The sequence below is a fragment of the Cyphomyrmex costatus genome, unplaced genomic scaffold (assembly GCF_001594065.2).
Source record: "Cyphomyrmex costatus isolate MS0001 unplaced genomic scaffold, Ccosl1.0 scaffold235, whole genome shotgun sequence".
NCBI lineage: Eukaryota > Metazoa > Arthropoda > Insecta > Hymenoptera > Formicidae > Cyphomyrmex > Cyphomyrmex costatus.
In genome coordinates, this window is record NW_017276422.1 from 127,882 (window position 1) to 144,348 (window position 16,467).

Sequence of the window (16,467 nt, forward strand, 5' to 3'; positions counted from 1 at the left end):
ATTTCTTTTAATAAAGAATATAAACATTCGATATTCTTGATTATTGTTTATGCGAATATAAAATAATTAGCTTCAATTGTATAACTATTTTTAATTGTTTGAACTATAATTTTGCAATTATGCAATTTATCAACTATATTTTGTAATTATGCAAAATAGCAATATACATATATTTCTATAATTATTTCAAAGTAAGACTATAAGAACAAGACGTACAAATTCCTATTAAAAAAAAAAAAATAGAAAAGGGAGAGAAAAAAAGAGAGTTTATATGACAGAAATAAGTTTTCACAAATTTTAATAGTATGTATAACTTTAAGTAATGTAATGTATAATCTCTTGATAATATTTAAATATGAATTTTCAATATTGTTTCTAATGTAATTAAAATGTGCTCCTAAAGTCGTAAAAATGGCACGAAGTATTTAGGATTCGCATTAAGTTACCATCTCTAGTTAATTAACAATTTCATAATTTGGACGTATTATCTGTCGAGGGCGTCCATAGTTGAGTTACAAAGAACAGCCTACCGTATTATTGGTGTCTCTTCTTGGTAAGCTTCCAGGATTTTGTTTGCATTGCATACTCCAACCTCGAGTGACTTCGAGACTGACGATGTCGACGCACGACACTTTCGTTATTATACCATTCGACACTGTACAACATGACGCTTATACATCTTGTACGTTTTCAGCAAAACACTCGCGAGACAATCTCAACCACGCGCGAACGCGATCGCGAATTCGAACGATTTCCACTCCGCGATCTTTCACGATAGCGCACTCGCTAAGCAACGCGCGAATTTAAAATATCAAAGGAGGCGCGAAATCGTCTTTTAAAGCGCCGCGCCGCAGCGAAGAAGAAAAGTATTGGCTGCGCTCAGTGATTCTTTAATATAATTGGCTCCTTTCTACATATTCAAATCCAGCGTAAAATTTGAATGAAATATTAATTATAATTATAAAGAATTACTATGTACGTGAAGAAGCGTAAAGTGTCTAACGACACATCACAGGTCTAAAGAATTAATTGTCGATATATTTCTTGTTTTATTTTATAAATTATTAAACATATAATTGAGTTAATGTATTTTTATTAAAACGAGAATTATATACCTCTCTCTGATTTGTGTATAATAAATTTCGGAACAGCATCTTTGCTTTCTTTTTTTTTAACGCTCAAATATACATAACAAAATTTATTCACAAACAATATAAACTATAAATGGCACTTAAATTATTCAAAATGGCCGATTGCTTTAAGAATAGGTATTTATAAATCACTTGGTGCTTTGAAATGATAATAAGATATTTAAAGCACTTTTATATTCTTTAATTTGCACTGAAAAACTACACAATATCGCAAATAATTTTTCGTTTTCACATTTTTGTGCATTTTTACTGCGTTAATTTTAACGTTAGAATGTAGATTTATCTATATTTTTTTCAAAGGATGCTAAAGTCCTGTGTTCGTAAGTGCTAGAACTCAGTCCGAGTTTTTAGGTCTAGGAAATATAATATATCAACATGTAATTTTCAACGAAAAACGGCAAGTTGATTGGTTATACATTTCTCGGTCTGAGAATTCAGATCGAATTCTAGCACCGTGGACGTGAACGCGGCTTAATTCAAATCGTATTCACGATTGAGAATTTTAAGCAACACGAATATTTATAAACTTAATCTTTTCCCTTCTGTCTCCACATTAGAAGGAAAAGGAGGAAAGATTCGTGCGCGGGAACGATGCAAAAAACTCAGCTGAAAAAACAAACCTATTCCGCGACTCGTTTCAGCTTTAGCCGGATTTCTTGTCCATCTCTTTTATTCGCAAAGTTTCTCGAGTAATTCAACAATTTTTTGCAAACAAATTCGTCAGATTTTGCGACATCATCTCATTGACGAGAAGAGGAACTATATTCTCACGGCGGAGGAGCCACTACATGCGTAACCCCGGATCTACAATAGACTTTTATGCCTTAAGCCATAAGAAATGGACGAATCATAATCGATTATTCTCCTCGAATTCGACTGTAATTGGTTAATTTCTTATGGCTTAAGCCTTAAGAACACATTGTAGATCCGGAGTAATGAAATTATCAAACGCGCAATCGTAGTCGCCGCGCAGTCGCAGTCGCCGTGACGCACGGCGATTGTTGTCGCGGTTGCGAGAGTTCTATTCACTTCTATTCGAGAATCGTGCTCGTGACGTTCGTGTCGATTCAGCGACCGTCGCGGAAAGCAAATTAGAGGGAAAGAGAGAGAGGGAGGAGAGTGTACGCGCGCGTGTAAACGAAAGGGCGAGCTACGGAACGCAGGTGAAGGCTGGTAAAGGAGGCTTCGAAGGAGAGCGTCGTCGCCGTCGTCGTCGTTGTTATTGTGCCGTGCGATTCGCTCGCAGACGGGGAGGCAATGAAATTCCAGTACAAGGAGGAACATCCATTCGAGAAGAGGAAGGCGGAGGGCGAGAAAATCCGACGGAAATATCCCGATCGGGTGCCCGTAAGTACAAAGCACTTCCCTCCTCCTGGATGATATCCCGGATGGTTAGCTTCCCGAGAGGAGAGTCTCGCGAACTGTTGTCGTCGAGAGGAGGAGACGGGAAGTCCCCTCCGTCGGCTGCTTTCGTAATGTCGCCGTTCCTCGACGGTCCCCCAGTGAAACCCAAGGTCGTCCTCGTATTTTGCGTCGCATATCGTTTCGAACGAGGCCGCTTCTTCCCGACAGGGCCTCTATTTTCTTTTTTGCGCACTTAACAGCGAAATCGCGCTGCGCCTCGCGTATATGTCCTTCCTCGCACGCGTATTGATCTGCTTCACGACGTGCGATCGACCAAGTTTCCCAAGCGCGTCGAAATCCACTTAGAGCTATTTATCTTTGGAATTTATATTTACGTCGGGCTTGCAACTCGATCGCTCCGCGTCTCGGTCTCGAACGGTCTCGAATGTTCTAGTCATTAAGTAAACTTCGAGCAAAAACGTTCCTTCAAAATTATTGGTCTTGTTAACAATTCAGGAAATGATTTGCAATATTTTGCTACTATAGGTTAAACCTAAGTTTCCTCTTTCGAAGCTACGTTAAACATGTGTAAATGTTCTTGAAGCATTGTTTTGAAGCATTATTTTTATTTTTTAATCCAGACATTGTAACAGTTTACACGTATAACGATATCGATTTTTTCATTGTTATAAATTGCCGTGATTTCTCCGCTTTCAGAATCGAATTATTTATTAATTCTCATATTTATATTAATTTTTATTAATTCTCCTCAATTTTTGATGAGTAACAAATAAATTGACAAACACTCACGAATCGAATATATTTTGGTATTAATTTTTTAGATAATTATTTAAGTATTTAATTCTTTTTAAGTATATTTTTGCCTTTCGAAATATATTTTGAATTGAACGTTAGGAAGATCTTTCTGCAAACAGATACGAATTATATTTGCATATTTCGTGAAAAAAAAAAACATGGGTTAGAGATCAAATATTCCGCAAATAAAAAAAAAGAAAAAAAAGTAGAAAAGGATAGACTGATCTTAATGGCTGCTAAAGTTAATTCCTGACAGATTAATCTTCTTTCAATCAACCATTTTTTAAAACACTGATTCATTTCAAAATTTGTCTTAACTCCTATGGTCTGTTTTTTGTTCCTGTACTAGATTGCACTAGAACTGTCGAGAACTCGCTTTCAACAAATATCAAACATATGTCTGTCTCACTTTAAGTTCCAACAGTGTACACTAGTTCAGGGCTGCGTTCAGAATTATCATCTGAGTGCACCCAGGTATCATGTTATCCTTGTTTATCATTCACGAACAAGGATAAAACAACATCTGAGTGCATGTGACGACAATTCTGAACACATCCCAGCCACAGAAAACAGACCTGTAGTACTTTCACGTTCACAATTGTGATTGTTACAAAAGAAACAATAAGTATGTTTATCTTTGCTATATATGAATCATCGATCGCATGACGGTAGTTTCACTCCAAATTATCATCGAATTACACATGCGTTTGTCAGTCCAACAGGACTCGAATTTGACTTATTCAACAGTTGGATGTATTTCAACCAATTCAAATCATTTCACAGCATTAAATATATCATTAAAACTTGACTGTAGTGAGCCAAACAAATTTTTTTAATGATTTTTTTTAGCAAAGGCTGAAATTTTAATTTGCCAGTCAAGTAACAACTTTAATGAAGATATACAGTGATTGATTCGTTTAGTGCTTTTGCAATGACTAATTAAGATATCCTCCTAATGTTGTCAACTAGTATTACATCTTTGTATGTTTAAAAAATATTTGAGAGACATAATATAAATGTTGTTATAGGTAATAGTTGAGAAGGCACCTAAAGCAAAGATTAGTGATCTGGACAAGCAAAAGTATTTGGTACCTTCTGATTTGACTGTTGGTCAGTTTTACTTTTTAATTCGTAAAAGGATTCATTTACGTCCCGAAGATGCTCTGTTCTTCTTCGTAAACAACATCATTCCTCCAACAAGCGCTACCATGGGTTCTCTTTATGCGGTAATTAGAATGATTATTATTCTGAAATGCATATATTAAATGAAATGCTTTGATTTGTACGTTTCATAGTCGCTTGTCTAATCTTATAACTTTTCAACAGGAACATCACGAAGAGGATTTCTTCCTATACATAGCGTATAGCGATGAAAATGTATACGGTCACTAAACCCCTGCAGGATGAGCAAATTGCCAAAACAGCAAAGAATTCAACAACAAATCTACCATCTACCAACGTAGTCCTCATAGACGCTTTCGAAAATCGAGCATACAAAATTACATCTACCGATATACTTTATGTGAAATTTTGTCTTGATACTGCACATTCGCTTCCATAAATCTACATAACTATATCCTTGGATGATAAAAAAAATGCTTATCGATTTCATTCTTTTTGTTTTGCCTCCTAAGAGGGCTTAGTTCACCGTATTATGTAAGAATAACTAATTTGTGTAAAATTATGTGATCATGTAATGTCTAGCCTGGCCATTTAAAAGAAAAAAACAAGAGAAAAAAACCAAAATGTCTGCATTGCCATCATCACTAACATTCTCACACATGGAGTATGATCTAATTTTTACTTGGATGCTCGAGTGTTATATATCTTTGTATAACGTTCAGTAAACAAGATACATAACATCTGGGGAACACTCAAGTAAGAATCCGAATATGCCCCGAAAATTATTTTTTTCACTGCACGTTACAGTCATAATGGTTTTTTTTTTTTTTTTAGACTATAGTAACTATATCGTACTGTATTATTATAAATTCGAAGTATGGTATAGATGATGGAAAGATTCTATCGTGATATCATTTTCAATAATATATATTAGATTAATGTTGTATTATACATATGATTTTGACGTTATTTAATTAATGAAAGAACGAAGAGAAATTGTTGGATATGCGAGCGAGAAAATTTTTCTGTAATCTTGAAAATGTAAGGCCAATAAAAAAAAAGCTAAAAACATGAGAACGTGTCTAAGTCTCTGTTATTCTAAAATATTATTTTCGTCTCATTTAATGTTTCGCTTCTTTTAATAGTGTCGCTTGATCGGTTGCTGACAGAAGTTCTGACATTACTATCAATACCAATACCAGACTTGTTTTGTCCGTACTTCCTAAATTTTTAATCTGTTTGTCCCGAATGCACTCCGCGCTCAATACATGCGAAGACATTAGCAGTCAAACTCTTTCTAGCAACGAAGTAACAGTTTGTACATCATGGATCTGGCGAGTTCTGAGAAAAATGATACAAACGTTACTGTTGAGAGATATGTTAGCTCATTGTATAATCTTACGCAAGAAGATAGCAACTGGATCGTCACGAGTTCCTTCATGATTTTTACAATGCAAACAGGTAATGCTAAAAATAATCTTTCCGAAATGTAAGTTATTTTATCTGTCTGATTAAGATATGAACTATTTATTACTACCGTTATTTTTGTACTTTTATTAATATGCGCGCGAATATTGATTCTCTTGCAAACTGTAGGTTTCGGAATGTTAGAATCCGGCTGTGTATCTTTGAAAAATGAGGTCAATATCATGATGAAGAATGTAGTCGATATAGTTCTTGGTGGCTTGACTTATTGGATTTTTGGATTTGGATTCAGCTTTGGCTTGAGCAAACCCAACAACCCTCTGATCGGCATCGGAGGTTTACTCGTTGATCCTCCCGTCGACGACGAGTACATGGGATCCATTTGCGCCGCATTTTTGTTTCAACTGAGCTTCGCGACCACCTCTACGACTATCGTTAGTGGTGCTATGGCAGAACGGTAGTTATTTTCACAAAGATCTCACCGAAAACGTAGTCGATTATACATTTTGTAATTCTAGATGTAACTTTAAGGCATACTGCCTCTTCTCATTTTTGAATACTATCGTGTACTGCGTACCAGCCGGGTGGGTGTGGGGCGATCATGGTTTTCTGAACCACATGGGGGTCGTTGATATTGCTGGTTCAGGTCCGGTGCATCTTGTTGGTGGTGTTTCAGGTAATACGATTTACAAAGATATCATTGCTAGATAATTAACATAAATATATAAATTTCAATAAATGCATTTACCTGTTAATACAGCTCTCGCTTGCGCTATCATGCTCGGTCCTAGAATAGGCAGATACGATAACGGCATCGACCCTCTACCGCTCGGATGCCCAGTTAATGCTATTATGGGACTGTTCGTGCTATGGTAAAATAATCATAGATTACCGCAATGCTAAATGCAATAAATTGTAAAATATAAAAAAAACTGTGAACCGTAGGTGGGGCTGGTTAGCGTTCAACAGTGGTAGTACTTACGGAGTAACCGGTGATCGGTGGCAGTATGCCGCTCGAGCGGCTGTCTCCACGATGATAGCCAGTATGGGAGGTGGTCTAGTCGGTTTAGGATTCAGCTTGACTAATCCGAATGGAATTGATATCCTTAGTCAGATAAACGGTGTTCTTGGCGCACTGGTGGCAGTTACCGGTACATGCTTAATTAATGTAGAAAACATGAGAAAAACAACCGATTTTTAAGCATTTATGTTGCGTTAGGTGGATGTTTCCTCTATAGAAACTGGGAGGCGATAATAGTTGGAATGGTAGGTGGTTTTATCACGTGTATGGTAATGCCAGCATTAGACAGAATTCATATAGATGATCCCGTTGGTGCAGCTGCTACTCACGGTTCGTTTACGTTAATTCTATTAATACATAAAATTTTTATAAGTTTTTCTCCTTCGCGCGATAATAAACATTCGTATTCGTTTCAAGTATAGGCGCAAGTGGTATTTGGGGAGTTATTGCTATCGGTTTATTTGCTGACAATCCTTATCCTCTTGATACCACAAGTGGAAGGAAGGGCTTATTTAAAGGTATGCTACAATGATTTTTATACATCTTTCTTATTCCGAGTCATCTACAGTGACTCATCTACACAAATTTTTTTCTTTCTCATAGGAGGCGGCTGGTACCTTTTAGGAGTACAAAGTCTATCTGCACTTTGCTTATCGATTTGGAGTTTCTTCACCTCTATCATATTGCTATGGGTTTGTAACTTTATAGTCCTTCAAAAAATATATTATATAAACCATAAATAATATCTGTATAAATATGTTTATCTGTAGATAATAAATAAAATAATACCAATTAGAATGGCTGTTTATGAAGAAGTACTCGGAGCAGATCTTGTAGAGCACAGAATACGCCATTCAAAGGTACGAATTTTCTTAATATCCTAATTTTTTATACGCAATTTTACTTACAATATGTAGTACAAAACGTGTTTATTTACAGATAGGTGTGAGTCGTGCTATGTCAGCTCTTCGACCGTTTACTATGGAAGAAGTACTAAGGAATGTACCTCCTGTAGGCATGAATCCTGGTAAAAGAATTATATCTAAAATCTTTGCCGCGAAATGTGTAGTAATGCGCTCTTTTGATACAGGTCACGATTCATATATTAATCAGCATCAAAAGAAGAAATTAATGAATTTCTCTAAATCTGGGAAACCTCAATTGCCAAAGAAGCTGGTGGCAAAAAATTCCCAAACCAGGACGATCGCGGACTCTACGATAACCGCGGAAGTGAAACCGCAGTTTGCTTGGATAGATTAAAAAAACGAATCCACAGTGAAATTTATACTTTATCAGAGATGTAAATTTATTACAAATGTATAAACATAGATACGTGCACAATGTAATTTCGTTGCATTCTAATATGTCTGAATAATATGTGTATGTGTCTGTGCGAGAGACACACGTTTCTTAATAAGAGTACCTAAATTTTTATTCATTCACACATAAATATTGATCGCGGTCATATATACATGGCTGCGCGTTCGCACACACGACACAAAGATAAATAGACATGATAAGTGGATCACAGACAAACTGAATTTTAACACTGTTTAGTCAGTGGCACAAATATGGTTTCAATCGAATAAATGAAACTAATCGTTCATGACATTTGATAAGATAATGCTTGTTGTTGTAAGAAATAAAATATTTCGATAAATATTTATGCATCTTCCTTAATATCTTTTATATATCGAAGATGCGTATATTTCTACTTTCGTTTGTATATTGACAGGAACTGTTCCTGGAAACCATATTTAGTATATATAATATTCACAAAATATTAGTCCTTTTTTTCTTTTTAAATATTGTACTAATGTATGTTGAGAATATTTACAATTTTATTGTATTTTTGTGATATTTCTTCCAATTTTCTATTCTATTGATATTTCAAAAAATTTTCTAAATTAAATTTAGAAAATGTAATTGGACATATGTATATGAATGATAATATTTGAAAGATATAAGACTAGAGTATCACACGTTTTTTGGATGGCATAATATGTAGACGAAATGTCGCGTATCTTCTTCGTACAATACTTCATTTTTATGACGATTATTAACTAGGAGTAAGAGAGAGATAAGTTTAATAATAATATTCAACATATAAAAATGTATCTAAAAGATTATTATCGATTCCTACTACTAGAAGTATATTCCTTACTAGAGTGATCTAAATATCTATATCTAAATCTTTGTCCTATAAATATGCTAATGAAAAAAAACTTATTAATTACGTGTCATGTATAGTTTTATGGAACACAACAGGTTGAATACTTGAAACTATTGTTATTAAATACTGCTTGACGCCCACTGAGAAACTTCCGTGGGAAGACCAGAATAATTTTTCACAGCCTCAATAACTTGCTGCGATGTTAACGTAAATTTGTAATATTGATATTCTTTTTCAAACTTCGTATTCGTATTTCCAACTGGCAGCAAGATCTCTAAATTCTACAGAATATTATGTTTATTCATATTTTCTTTTCAAGAATCAAATAATTTTAATATGAAAATATTTCTTACCTTGATATGCTCAAAAGCTTTCATGATAACTGGTTTCTGGACAGACTGTACAGAGGAATTCTGATTCGCAAACTTCATATAGCGATTGTATATCGCCTCGAAATTCAATGGCTCGCCGTCGTAAATCTCCGTTTCGTGTTTCATTGCTATTATCTGTGATTATGTCGGAATATAGATAGTATTTGTTATTATTATATAAAGTTGGTTTTAAGAAATAATCGTAAAAAAACATACCAAACACATTTCTAAAATGGACAATCCTTCAAGTATCAACAACTTATCATCCTCCGAAAAGATTTTACTCGCTTCTACAAAATCATTAACTTCTAGTTTCTGATGTTTTTCGGACAACGTCGAGACAGCTACCGCTAAAAAATTTCTAAAGCTCCTCTCACTCACATCAATATGATACATTCTCTTGAGTAAATTCACCATCGTAACGTTGGTAGTTAAACTCTTAATATAGTCATTCCACATAGAACCAAATTGCGGATCTATCGTACAATCATCATATTGTTGCTCTAATTTATTTACATTCTCATCGTCAGGTAAGCTGAGGAGGTCCCGAAAAAGTTCCAGACGATCATCAAACGCGGACATAGGTTGTTCCGATGATGACGTATCGCCGGGAAATAAAAATATTTGGCGATGCGAGAATCTTGATTTGACTCTCTTCTCCAGCAGCTCCATGACGTCTAATCTACAGCTTATTCCAACTACACATATCGGAACCTACAAAAATAAAAGTATTCATCTACATCAAAATTTATAAGATTTTCTTATTCTTCTTTAGCTCGATATTAAATATTTACCTGTGCAGATTGAGCAACATCAAACAGATTATACAGCAATGTCTGATTATGATGTCCACAAAACAGATCAAACTCGTCGAGTATGAAGATGACTGGTTTAGAGCGATGTTTATCACCAGATTTCAGACAATCTAAGAGGAAGCTTAGATTTTCTGCAAATGTACCAAAAACCTTATCCTCAACGACATTTTCTAATTGCATCTGACGAGTTAGATCTTTAAGCGCTAAACGGTCATCAGTGTGTACTAATCCATGAAGATTCACTATTATCGCATTATCTTTAAAACTTTTTAAAGCAGATAATTCCTTCAAGACACTATTAACAAGCTGAAATTATATATAAATAATTATCATTAATTAGAATACAGGATATATTGCCAGGAGTGTGTCTAGTGAATGTGCAATACATGCAGTGTGTAAGTGACAAAAATCAAGATTCATTGTGAATTATATTTGAATATACTACAAATACAACGAAATCGTTTCCTAAATAATTCATCTTCTTAATTCATCGTCTTCATTAAAATTATCTTCCTCTATTATTAATTTTTATCAATGTAGCTTAAGGGGCTATGCAGAATAAAAGGAAACAGAGAACAGAGAATAAGAATTTCAACCTATCAGAAATCATATACAGTAGAATAAACAGTGTGTATTCTATATTCTATAGTACATGATTTCTGATAGATTGAAATTCTTATTCTCTGTTTTCTGTTCTCCGTTCCTTTTATTTTGCGCAGCCCCTATACCTCTATTATCTATTTCTATCAATATAAAGCCTCCTTACATGGTCAATAATACTGAGTCAGTATTACTGATCAGTATAAGATTGGGTCCACAACCTCGCTTTAAGAGGCTCTAAGCTGTAAAGCCGTAAGAAATTAATCAATCACAATCGATTATTTTTCTCACAGTCAATTATGATTGATCAATAACCAGCCTTACTGACAGTATGTATTAGCAATAATCATAAATAATAAAAAGGACGACGTGAGAGTCAAATCAAGATTAAATTGTAGAAATGTTGACATATTTAATTTAAAACTACGAATACATAATTATTAAAAAATAAGATTACAAAAAATATATCTACTTAAATTCTACTTAAATGATGTAAAGATGACGTGACTAGTTTCGACTCTGAATAGAGTCCTCCTCAGACTTGTGAATATGTTTGATGGATAGAATTATTTAAGAAATATATATCATTGTTAATAACTATTTCTGTAAACATTAATCACGAAGTTTTATAATGATATAAATATAGTTAAAAGTAAAAAGAAGATTTACTTACAATAGTTAGTAAATTTAAAATGAAAAAAATGTTCCGGTTTATGTAATAATACAACATTATATATAAAGTGCTGATGAAATATTGCTAACAATGATTGACAAGACGGATCATTGCGAACTGTATGTATTAGTTTTTACAAACTTATACGAACAATATTATTGACAATATATATATTTCACTTCAGTTTGATGTGGTTTGATGTACATTATTATCTATGGCAACATAGATCTTAAGGAAAAAGCATGTATTCAAATCCAAATTATTGTCAGTCTTCTACATCAATCCATCAATATTAATCATGTACAATCAATAATACTATCAGTATTCGTTAATACTGACAGTATTACTGACCATATATAGAGGCCTTTGAAATTATCTTCCTCTATTATTAATTTTTATCAAAGTAGCTTAACTTTATGTCCAATTTTATCTATATATAGATTTAATCTTGATTTAACTTTTTATCTCTTTTTAATTCTCAATATAAGGTTAATCTTGACTTAACTTACTGTTTATTTATCTTTTCCTAAGAAAAAGATAAACTTCTCAGAATGAAAACAAAAAGATAAAAGCTTATAATTAAAATTAAAGCTATTTATATTGATAGAAATAGACATTATATTAAATATAGCTTATTTTTTATCTTTTTCTGGTTTTAAGAATGAACTAAAAAAGGAAAAACAATAAAAAAAAGAAATACAATCTATATTTAGATTCCTTTGTTATCTCCTTGATCGATTTTTACATGCAAATAATTATATATTTACACTTTTGGGACAATAAAATTATTTTTGCAATGTGGTCAACTTTTTACATGCTTTTGTTTCACTATTTTACAATCATAAAGGATAACTATACCGTTGTCTTTCCACTGCCTCTAGGTCCAACTAACAGGACAGAATTACTTTCACCTATTTCAACAGTACGTTTCACTAAATTCATCACATGTAGCCGCTCATTAACGTGATGCCTGAACTTCGTTTCAGGACACATTATTCTACGCTTCAAATACTTTCGCGTAAGCAGTATCATATTGTCTTGAAAATCGATTGCCATATTTTTCTTCTTGCTCATTGTTCTTATTGGTCTTAGACTATTTTAGAAAATTGGAAGACCTGCAAATAATAAAGTCTATCGATTTTTTTTTTCTTAAATACCATTTTTAAAACACTATACAAATTATAATGCAATACTATAAGCAAACTATAAATAAAAAATATATATATATAACATTATATTAATACATATTTAGATATGGAGTCTCTTGACTAATCCCTAATAAATTATCCATTCTTCAGAATAATCAATAACCGACATCACATCCTTTATCCTCACAGATATATCATAATTATGTTAATATATCATAAATAAAACAGTTATGCTCGTCTCTTTATCTAAACTAATTGTAAAACACAATATTTAAAAATATAACGCCTATACGATAGGCTTAAAAAACATAACCCGGGCAATCCGGCCATCTCAAGTTCGATGACACCGAAAGCTTCTTTAATGTAAACTCACTCAAGTTGCTGAGCCTGAATTATCAGTCGATTTTTCGGTCACTTTATTTTGACGCGAATAACAATGCCTAGCGAGTAGTGAAAAGGAAACAACAGGAAACAAACCCGGCTGAATGAGTGTCAGAGGGATGGTGTTTACGTGCGTTTACTAGTGTTTACGAAACAAACATGGACGACGCGGTGCAAGAGCCGGAGAAGAAGAACTGCACCTTTCTATTTAAAAGGCGTAAAATTCGCAATAATGCCACGAGAAAGCGGAGAGGAGCGGACGGCAGTGATAGTGAGTAGTCGTTAACAAACGTCAATTTAAGTACATACTATATATCTGGATATCGCAATTATATCTCTCGGATAAGTTTAGCCAAACCGAAGTTTTAGGTTATGTATAAAAAGAAACATCGTGTGGATAAACGTTTGTATTGATTCCTACGTAGATAGCAGCGAAGATGAGACCATGGTGGTTAAGAAGGAAAAAAAGCAGGATGATCACAATCCCATGATACAAAGCGTAAGTATTCTGCACGGAGACACATAACCTCTACATGGACATTTAAATTGCATAAGTAGTTGCATCAATAACTCTACAATTAATTAGGTCTGTTTGAATTTCTAATTAGACTGCATTGAAACTTTTTGCTTTCGTCAAATGTCAAGCGTATTTCATTTTAAGTTTCCAAAGTGTATGTACACTAGAATTCAACTATAGAAAACAGACCTATGAAGTCCCAAAGCCCGTTTCTAGTAATTAATCTCTGTTTAACTTACTCTTTATTTTTTTCTAATTTTTAGAACTAGAAAATGATAAAAGTAAGTTATGACATATGTAATATTTAAAAAAAATACAGTTTGATACCTGTTTTTGTAGACAAGTGTGAATAAACATCAGAAGAAGATTAATTGCGATGATGATAATAGCGAGGATGACAGCATAACTGTGTCATATAAGAGTAGCAGAACGGCTCTACCGGCTGGTCCAAGTGACCAAGGAGCAACGGCTATTCTGCAGACAGAAACAGAAAAAGATAGAGACGCGCAGGCACTGTTTGAGAAGGCCCAAAAAATAAACGAGGTATGTTTTAAGTGAATAACATTAAGTACTTGTGTGATTATAAAAAAAAGACTCGTCAAGTACATTAGGCGAGTTTGCAATTGACTTAAAAAAAAGTAAAGTTGATAATACGTCTTATTCTTTGTCTTGATCATTAGGAATTAGAAGGGAAAGAAGATGATAAAATTTATAGAGGCTTGAATAATTATGTACAATACTATAAAAAGAAGGATACTGCGGCTGGAAATGCATCCAGCGGAATGGTACGCAAGGGACCAATTCGAGCACCGTCTAATCTTAGAGCAACAGTCAGGTGGGACTATCAACCTGATATATGCAAAGATTACAAAGAGACTGGTTTCTGTGGTTTTGGAGGTATGTCATATTTCAGTTATTCTTTAAATAATCATACTTCTGATTAGTATTAATATAAATTTTTCTATTGTGTTATACAGATAGCTGTAAGTTTTTACACGATCGATCAGATTATAAATTGGGATGGCAATTGGAAAGAGAAGCTGCTACTGGCGAATATAACGACAGTGGAGACGAAGACGATAAGAAATATGAGATTGACAGTGATGAGGACAATTTGCCATTCAAATGCTTTATTTGTAGAAATAGTTTCACGGATCCTGTTGTTACAAAGTATGTAACTATTTTTAGAGTATATCCTTAATCGTTAACTTTTTCGGTGTATTTTTAATATATAATATTTTTTATGACATCCACTTTTTTTTAGATGTAAACATTACTTTTGTGAAAAATGTGCTTTGGAGCAATATAGGAAAAGTACACGATGTTACATCTGCAATGCCCAAACTAACGGTACATTTAATCCTGCAAAAGAACTTATTGCACGAACTAAATTGGAAGAAAAGGAGATAACCGCAGCAAGCGAAGATTCTAGTGAAGATTAAGGAGTAAAACTACTCTAGCACGAAAATTAAGCTTAACTTAACTTTATGAATTTTTTTCGGGAATGTAATGAAAAAAATAAAAATATGTATTTTAGGTCTTTGTTGTATATACATTAAAGTGTAAAATAATTTTTTTTATAATTTTATTACAAAATGGCGACGCTACAGCTCTGCAATGTAACATCTTCTCATGGACAATGCTCTGCGACCGGAACGATAACTCCAGCAATTTTTAATCTAAAATAAAAAAAACAAAAATTTTTTTAATCTACATTCCAAAAGCTAGAGAAAGACATACGAAAATTGCAATATACCATTTTTTTACCATTTAAGCAAAAAAAAAACGATTTTTTGAAAATTCTAGAGTGGCTTTACCCCTTAATAAAATTTTTTACAAGATTATATCTCAGTAGTTTTTATCAAATTTTGTAACTATATATATGTATACATATATATATATAGTGACCGCGCTATACCTGTACGAATGATAAACGTCTGACATCCAGCTTAAAAGTAAATGAAGATAACTCTCATTATTAGTAATCAATAGGAAAAACAATTAGTGGTGAGTAAGCAATCATACAACTTTCCGAATTTTTTTCTAAACGGCAACATTTGTTAAAAATGCATTTTGTATGAATCCATTACAATAAAAATCTGTATATGCACGTGCTTTCATATCTATTCATATTATAAATATATATCATACTATAAATAATTCCAAATATATATTTTTTTTTTCAGAATTAAGCAAGTTCAAATATATAAGCAATTTAAACATATTAAAATAATACAGTATGCAAGCAATATAAAGCACACCGTTTACTTATTAGATAAATAAAAAAAATTTTTGTTATTACATAAAATTTTCAAGTTATTTGTACATCTTCGATGTTTTCAAATACATGAAATATTATACATATTTACAGAATATTTTACTCAGAATCACTCGAAAAACTTCGAGTTTAGGAACCATCTCATTATAGTAATTATCGGATTAACGATTCGCAGGGGGAACTCCGGTCGGGGCGAAGGCGCTACCGATGACTCGCGTCGGGCGTCGCGACGCAAATCGATACACGGCGCAGGCGGCGTGTCGACGGCAGTGTTTGCGGCGGCAGTGTTGTTTCCTTCGTACTGCGAAATGTTGCTGGGCTGTTCGTTTTTCACGGGCTACCACCGAGAACAAGCGGTACGACCGTCATGCCCGTGGCATGCTATCGCGACATAGAGACCACGCGAGATAAGTCTGTGCTTCCGTCGACAGCGTTTTGCAATCTCTTTCATTCGGAAAGGCGCGTCGCAACCGATTCACCGCGCGGCGCCGCCTCTCGTTCCGCCGAGAATCGATCCCTAACGAAAGGACACGGCGCGCGAAACGCGACAGGACGTGAGCTCGACGTTATAATTGTCCTGGTGCGCCGCATTCTTCGGTAAGGAGGAGCATTAATTGACGAGAAAAATTCCG

General features: G+C 33.9%; 4 protein-coding genes across 4 annotated transcripts; 3 read left to right on the forward strand and 1 right to left on the reverse strand.

Moving 5' to 3' along the window:
- Positions 1-2,168: 2,168 nt before the first annotated feature.
- On the forward strand, positions 2,169-4,739 carry Atg8a (GABA type A receptor-associated protein autophagy-related 8a). Its single transcript, XM_018540171.1, has 3 exons — positions 2,169-2,498; positions 4,340-4,537; positions 4,638-4,739. Exons 1-3 carry the CDS (start codon positions 2,409-2,411, stop codon positions 4,701-4,703), a joined length of 354 nt encoding a protein of 117 aa, XP_018395673.1. The 5' UTR covers positions 2,169-2,408; the 3' UTR covers positions 4,704-4,739.
- Positions 4,740-5,758: 1,019 nt separating this feature from the next.
- On the forward strand, positions 5,759-8,541 carry Amt (Ammonium transporter). The gene is made up of 11 exons (XM_018540168.1): positions 5,759-5,894; positions 6,030-6,315; positions 6,377-6,534; positions 6,619-6,730; positions 6,804-7,009; positions 7,078-7,209; positions 7,302-7,397; positions 7,483-7,571; positions 7,650-7,739; positions 7,819-7,906; positions 7,970-8,541. Exons 1-11 carry the CDS (start codon positions 5,759-5,761, stop codon positions 8,137-8,139), a joined length of 1,563 nt encoding a protein of 520 aa, XP_018395670.1. The 3' UTR covers positions 8,140-8,541.
- Positions 8,542-9,082: 541 nt separating this feature from the next.
- Orc4 (origin recognition complex subunit 4) lies at positions 9,083-13,082 on the reverse strand. The gene is made up of 6 exons (XM_018540169.1): positions 13,033-13,082; positions 12,370-12,626; positions 10,218-10,544; positions 9,640-10,137; positions 9,406-9,558; positions 9,083-9,333 (listed from the first exon to the last, which is right to left on the reverse strand). The coding sequence occupies exons 2-6, from the start codon at positions 12,583-12,585 to the stop codon at positions 9,172-9,174; spliced, it is 1,356 nt and encodes a 451-aa protein (XP_018395671.1). The 5' UTR covers positions 12,586-12,626; positions 13,033-13,082; the 3' UTR covers positions 9,083-9,171.
- A 117-nt stretch (positions 13,083-13,199) lies between these two features.
- mdlc (RING finger protein mdlc) lies at positions 13,200-15,369 on the forward strand. The gene is made up of 6 exons (XM_018540170.1): positions 13,200-13,311; positions 13,466-13,539; positions 13,897-14,100; positions 14,238-14,454; positions 14,535-14,727; positions 14,822-15,369. The coding sequence occupies exons 1-6, from the start codon at positions 13,200-13,202 to the stop codon at positions 14,997-14,999; spliced, it is 978 nt and encodes a 325-aa protein (XP_018395672.1). The 3' UTR covers positions 15,000-15,369.
- The last annotated feature ends 1,098 nt before the right edge of the window (positions 15,370-16,467 follow it).

What these genes read in the sequence shown, in the direction of transcription:
- Atg8a (XM_018540171.1), top strand. Translation starts at nt 2,409, where the DNA reads ATGAAATTCCAGTACAAGGAGGAACATCCATTCGAGAAGAGGAAGGCG. An exon ending in AATATCCCGATCGGGTGCCC is followed by an intron (nt 2,499 to 4,339) that starts GTAAGTACAAAG and finishes ATGTTGTTATAG; the next exon opens with GTAATAGTTGAGAAGGCACC. An exon ending in CCATGGGTTCTCTTTATGCG is followed by an intron (nt 4,538 to 4,637) that starts GTAATTAGAATG and finishes ACTTTTCAACAG; the next exon opens with GAACATCACGAAGAGGATTT.
- Amt (XM_018540168.1), top strand. Translation starts at nt 5,759, where the DNA reads ATGGATCTGGCGAGTTCTGAGAAAAATGATACAAACGTTACTGTTGAG. An exon ending in GATTTTTACAATGCAAACAG is followed by an intron (nt 5,895 to 6,029) that starts GTAATGCTAAAA and finishes TGCAAACTGTAG; the next exon opens with GTTTCGGAATGTTAGAATCC. An exon ending in ACAGAATACGCCATTCAAAG is followed by an intron (nt 7,740 to 7,818) that starts GTACGAATTTTC and finishes GTTTATTTACAG; the next exon opens with ATAGGTGTGAGTCGTGCTAT.
- Orc4 (XM_018540169.1), bottom strand. Translation starts at nt 12,585, where the DNA reads ATGAGCAAGAAGAAAAATATGGCAATCGATTTTCAAGACAATATGATA. An exon ending in ATGTTGCTCAATCTGCACAG is followed by an intron (nt 10,138 to 10,217) that starts GTAAATATTTAA and finishes TTATTTTTGTAG; the next exon opens with GTTCCGATATGTGTAGTTGG. An exon ending in AAGCTTTTGAGCATATCAAG is followed by an intron (nt 9,334 to 9,405) that starts GTAAGAAATATT and finishes AATATTCTGTAG; the next exon opens with AATTTAGAGATCTTGCTGCC.
- mdlc (XM_018540170.1), top strand. Translation starts at nt 13,200, where the DNA reads ATGGACGACGCGGTGCAAGAGCCGGAGAAGAAGAACTGCACCTTTCTA. An exon ending in ACAATCCCATGATACAAAGC is followed by an intron (nt 13,540 to 13,896) that starts GTAAGTATTCTG and finishes CTGTTTTTGTAG; the next exon opens with ACAAGTGTGAATAAACATCA. An exon ending in AGGCCCAAAAAATAAACGAG is followed by an intron (nt 14,101 to 14,237) that starts GTATGTTTTAAG and finishes CTTGATCATTAG; the next exon opens with GAATTAGAAGGGAAAGAAGA.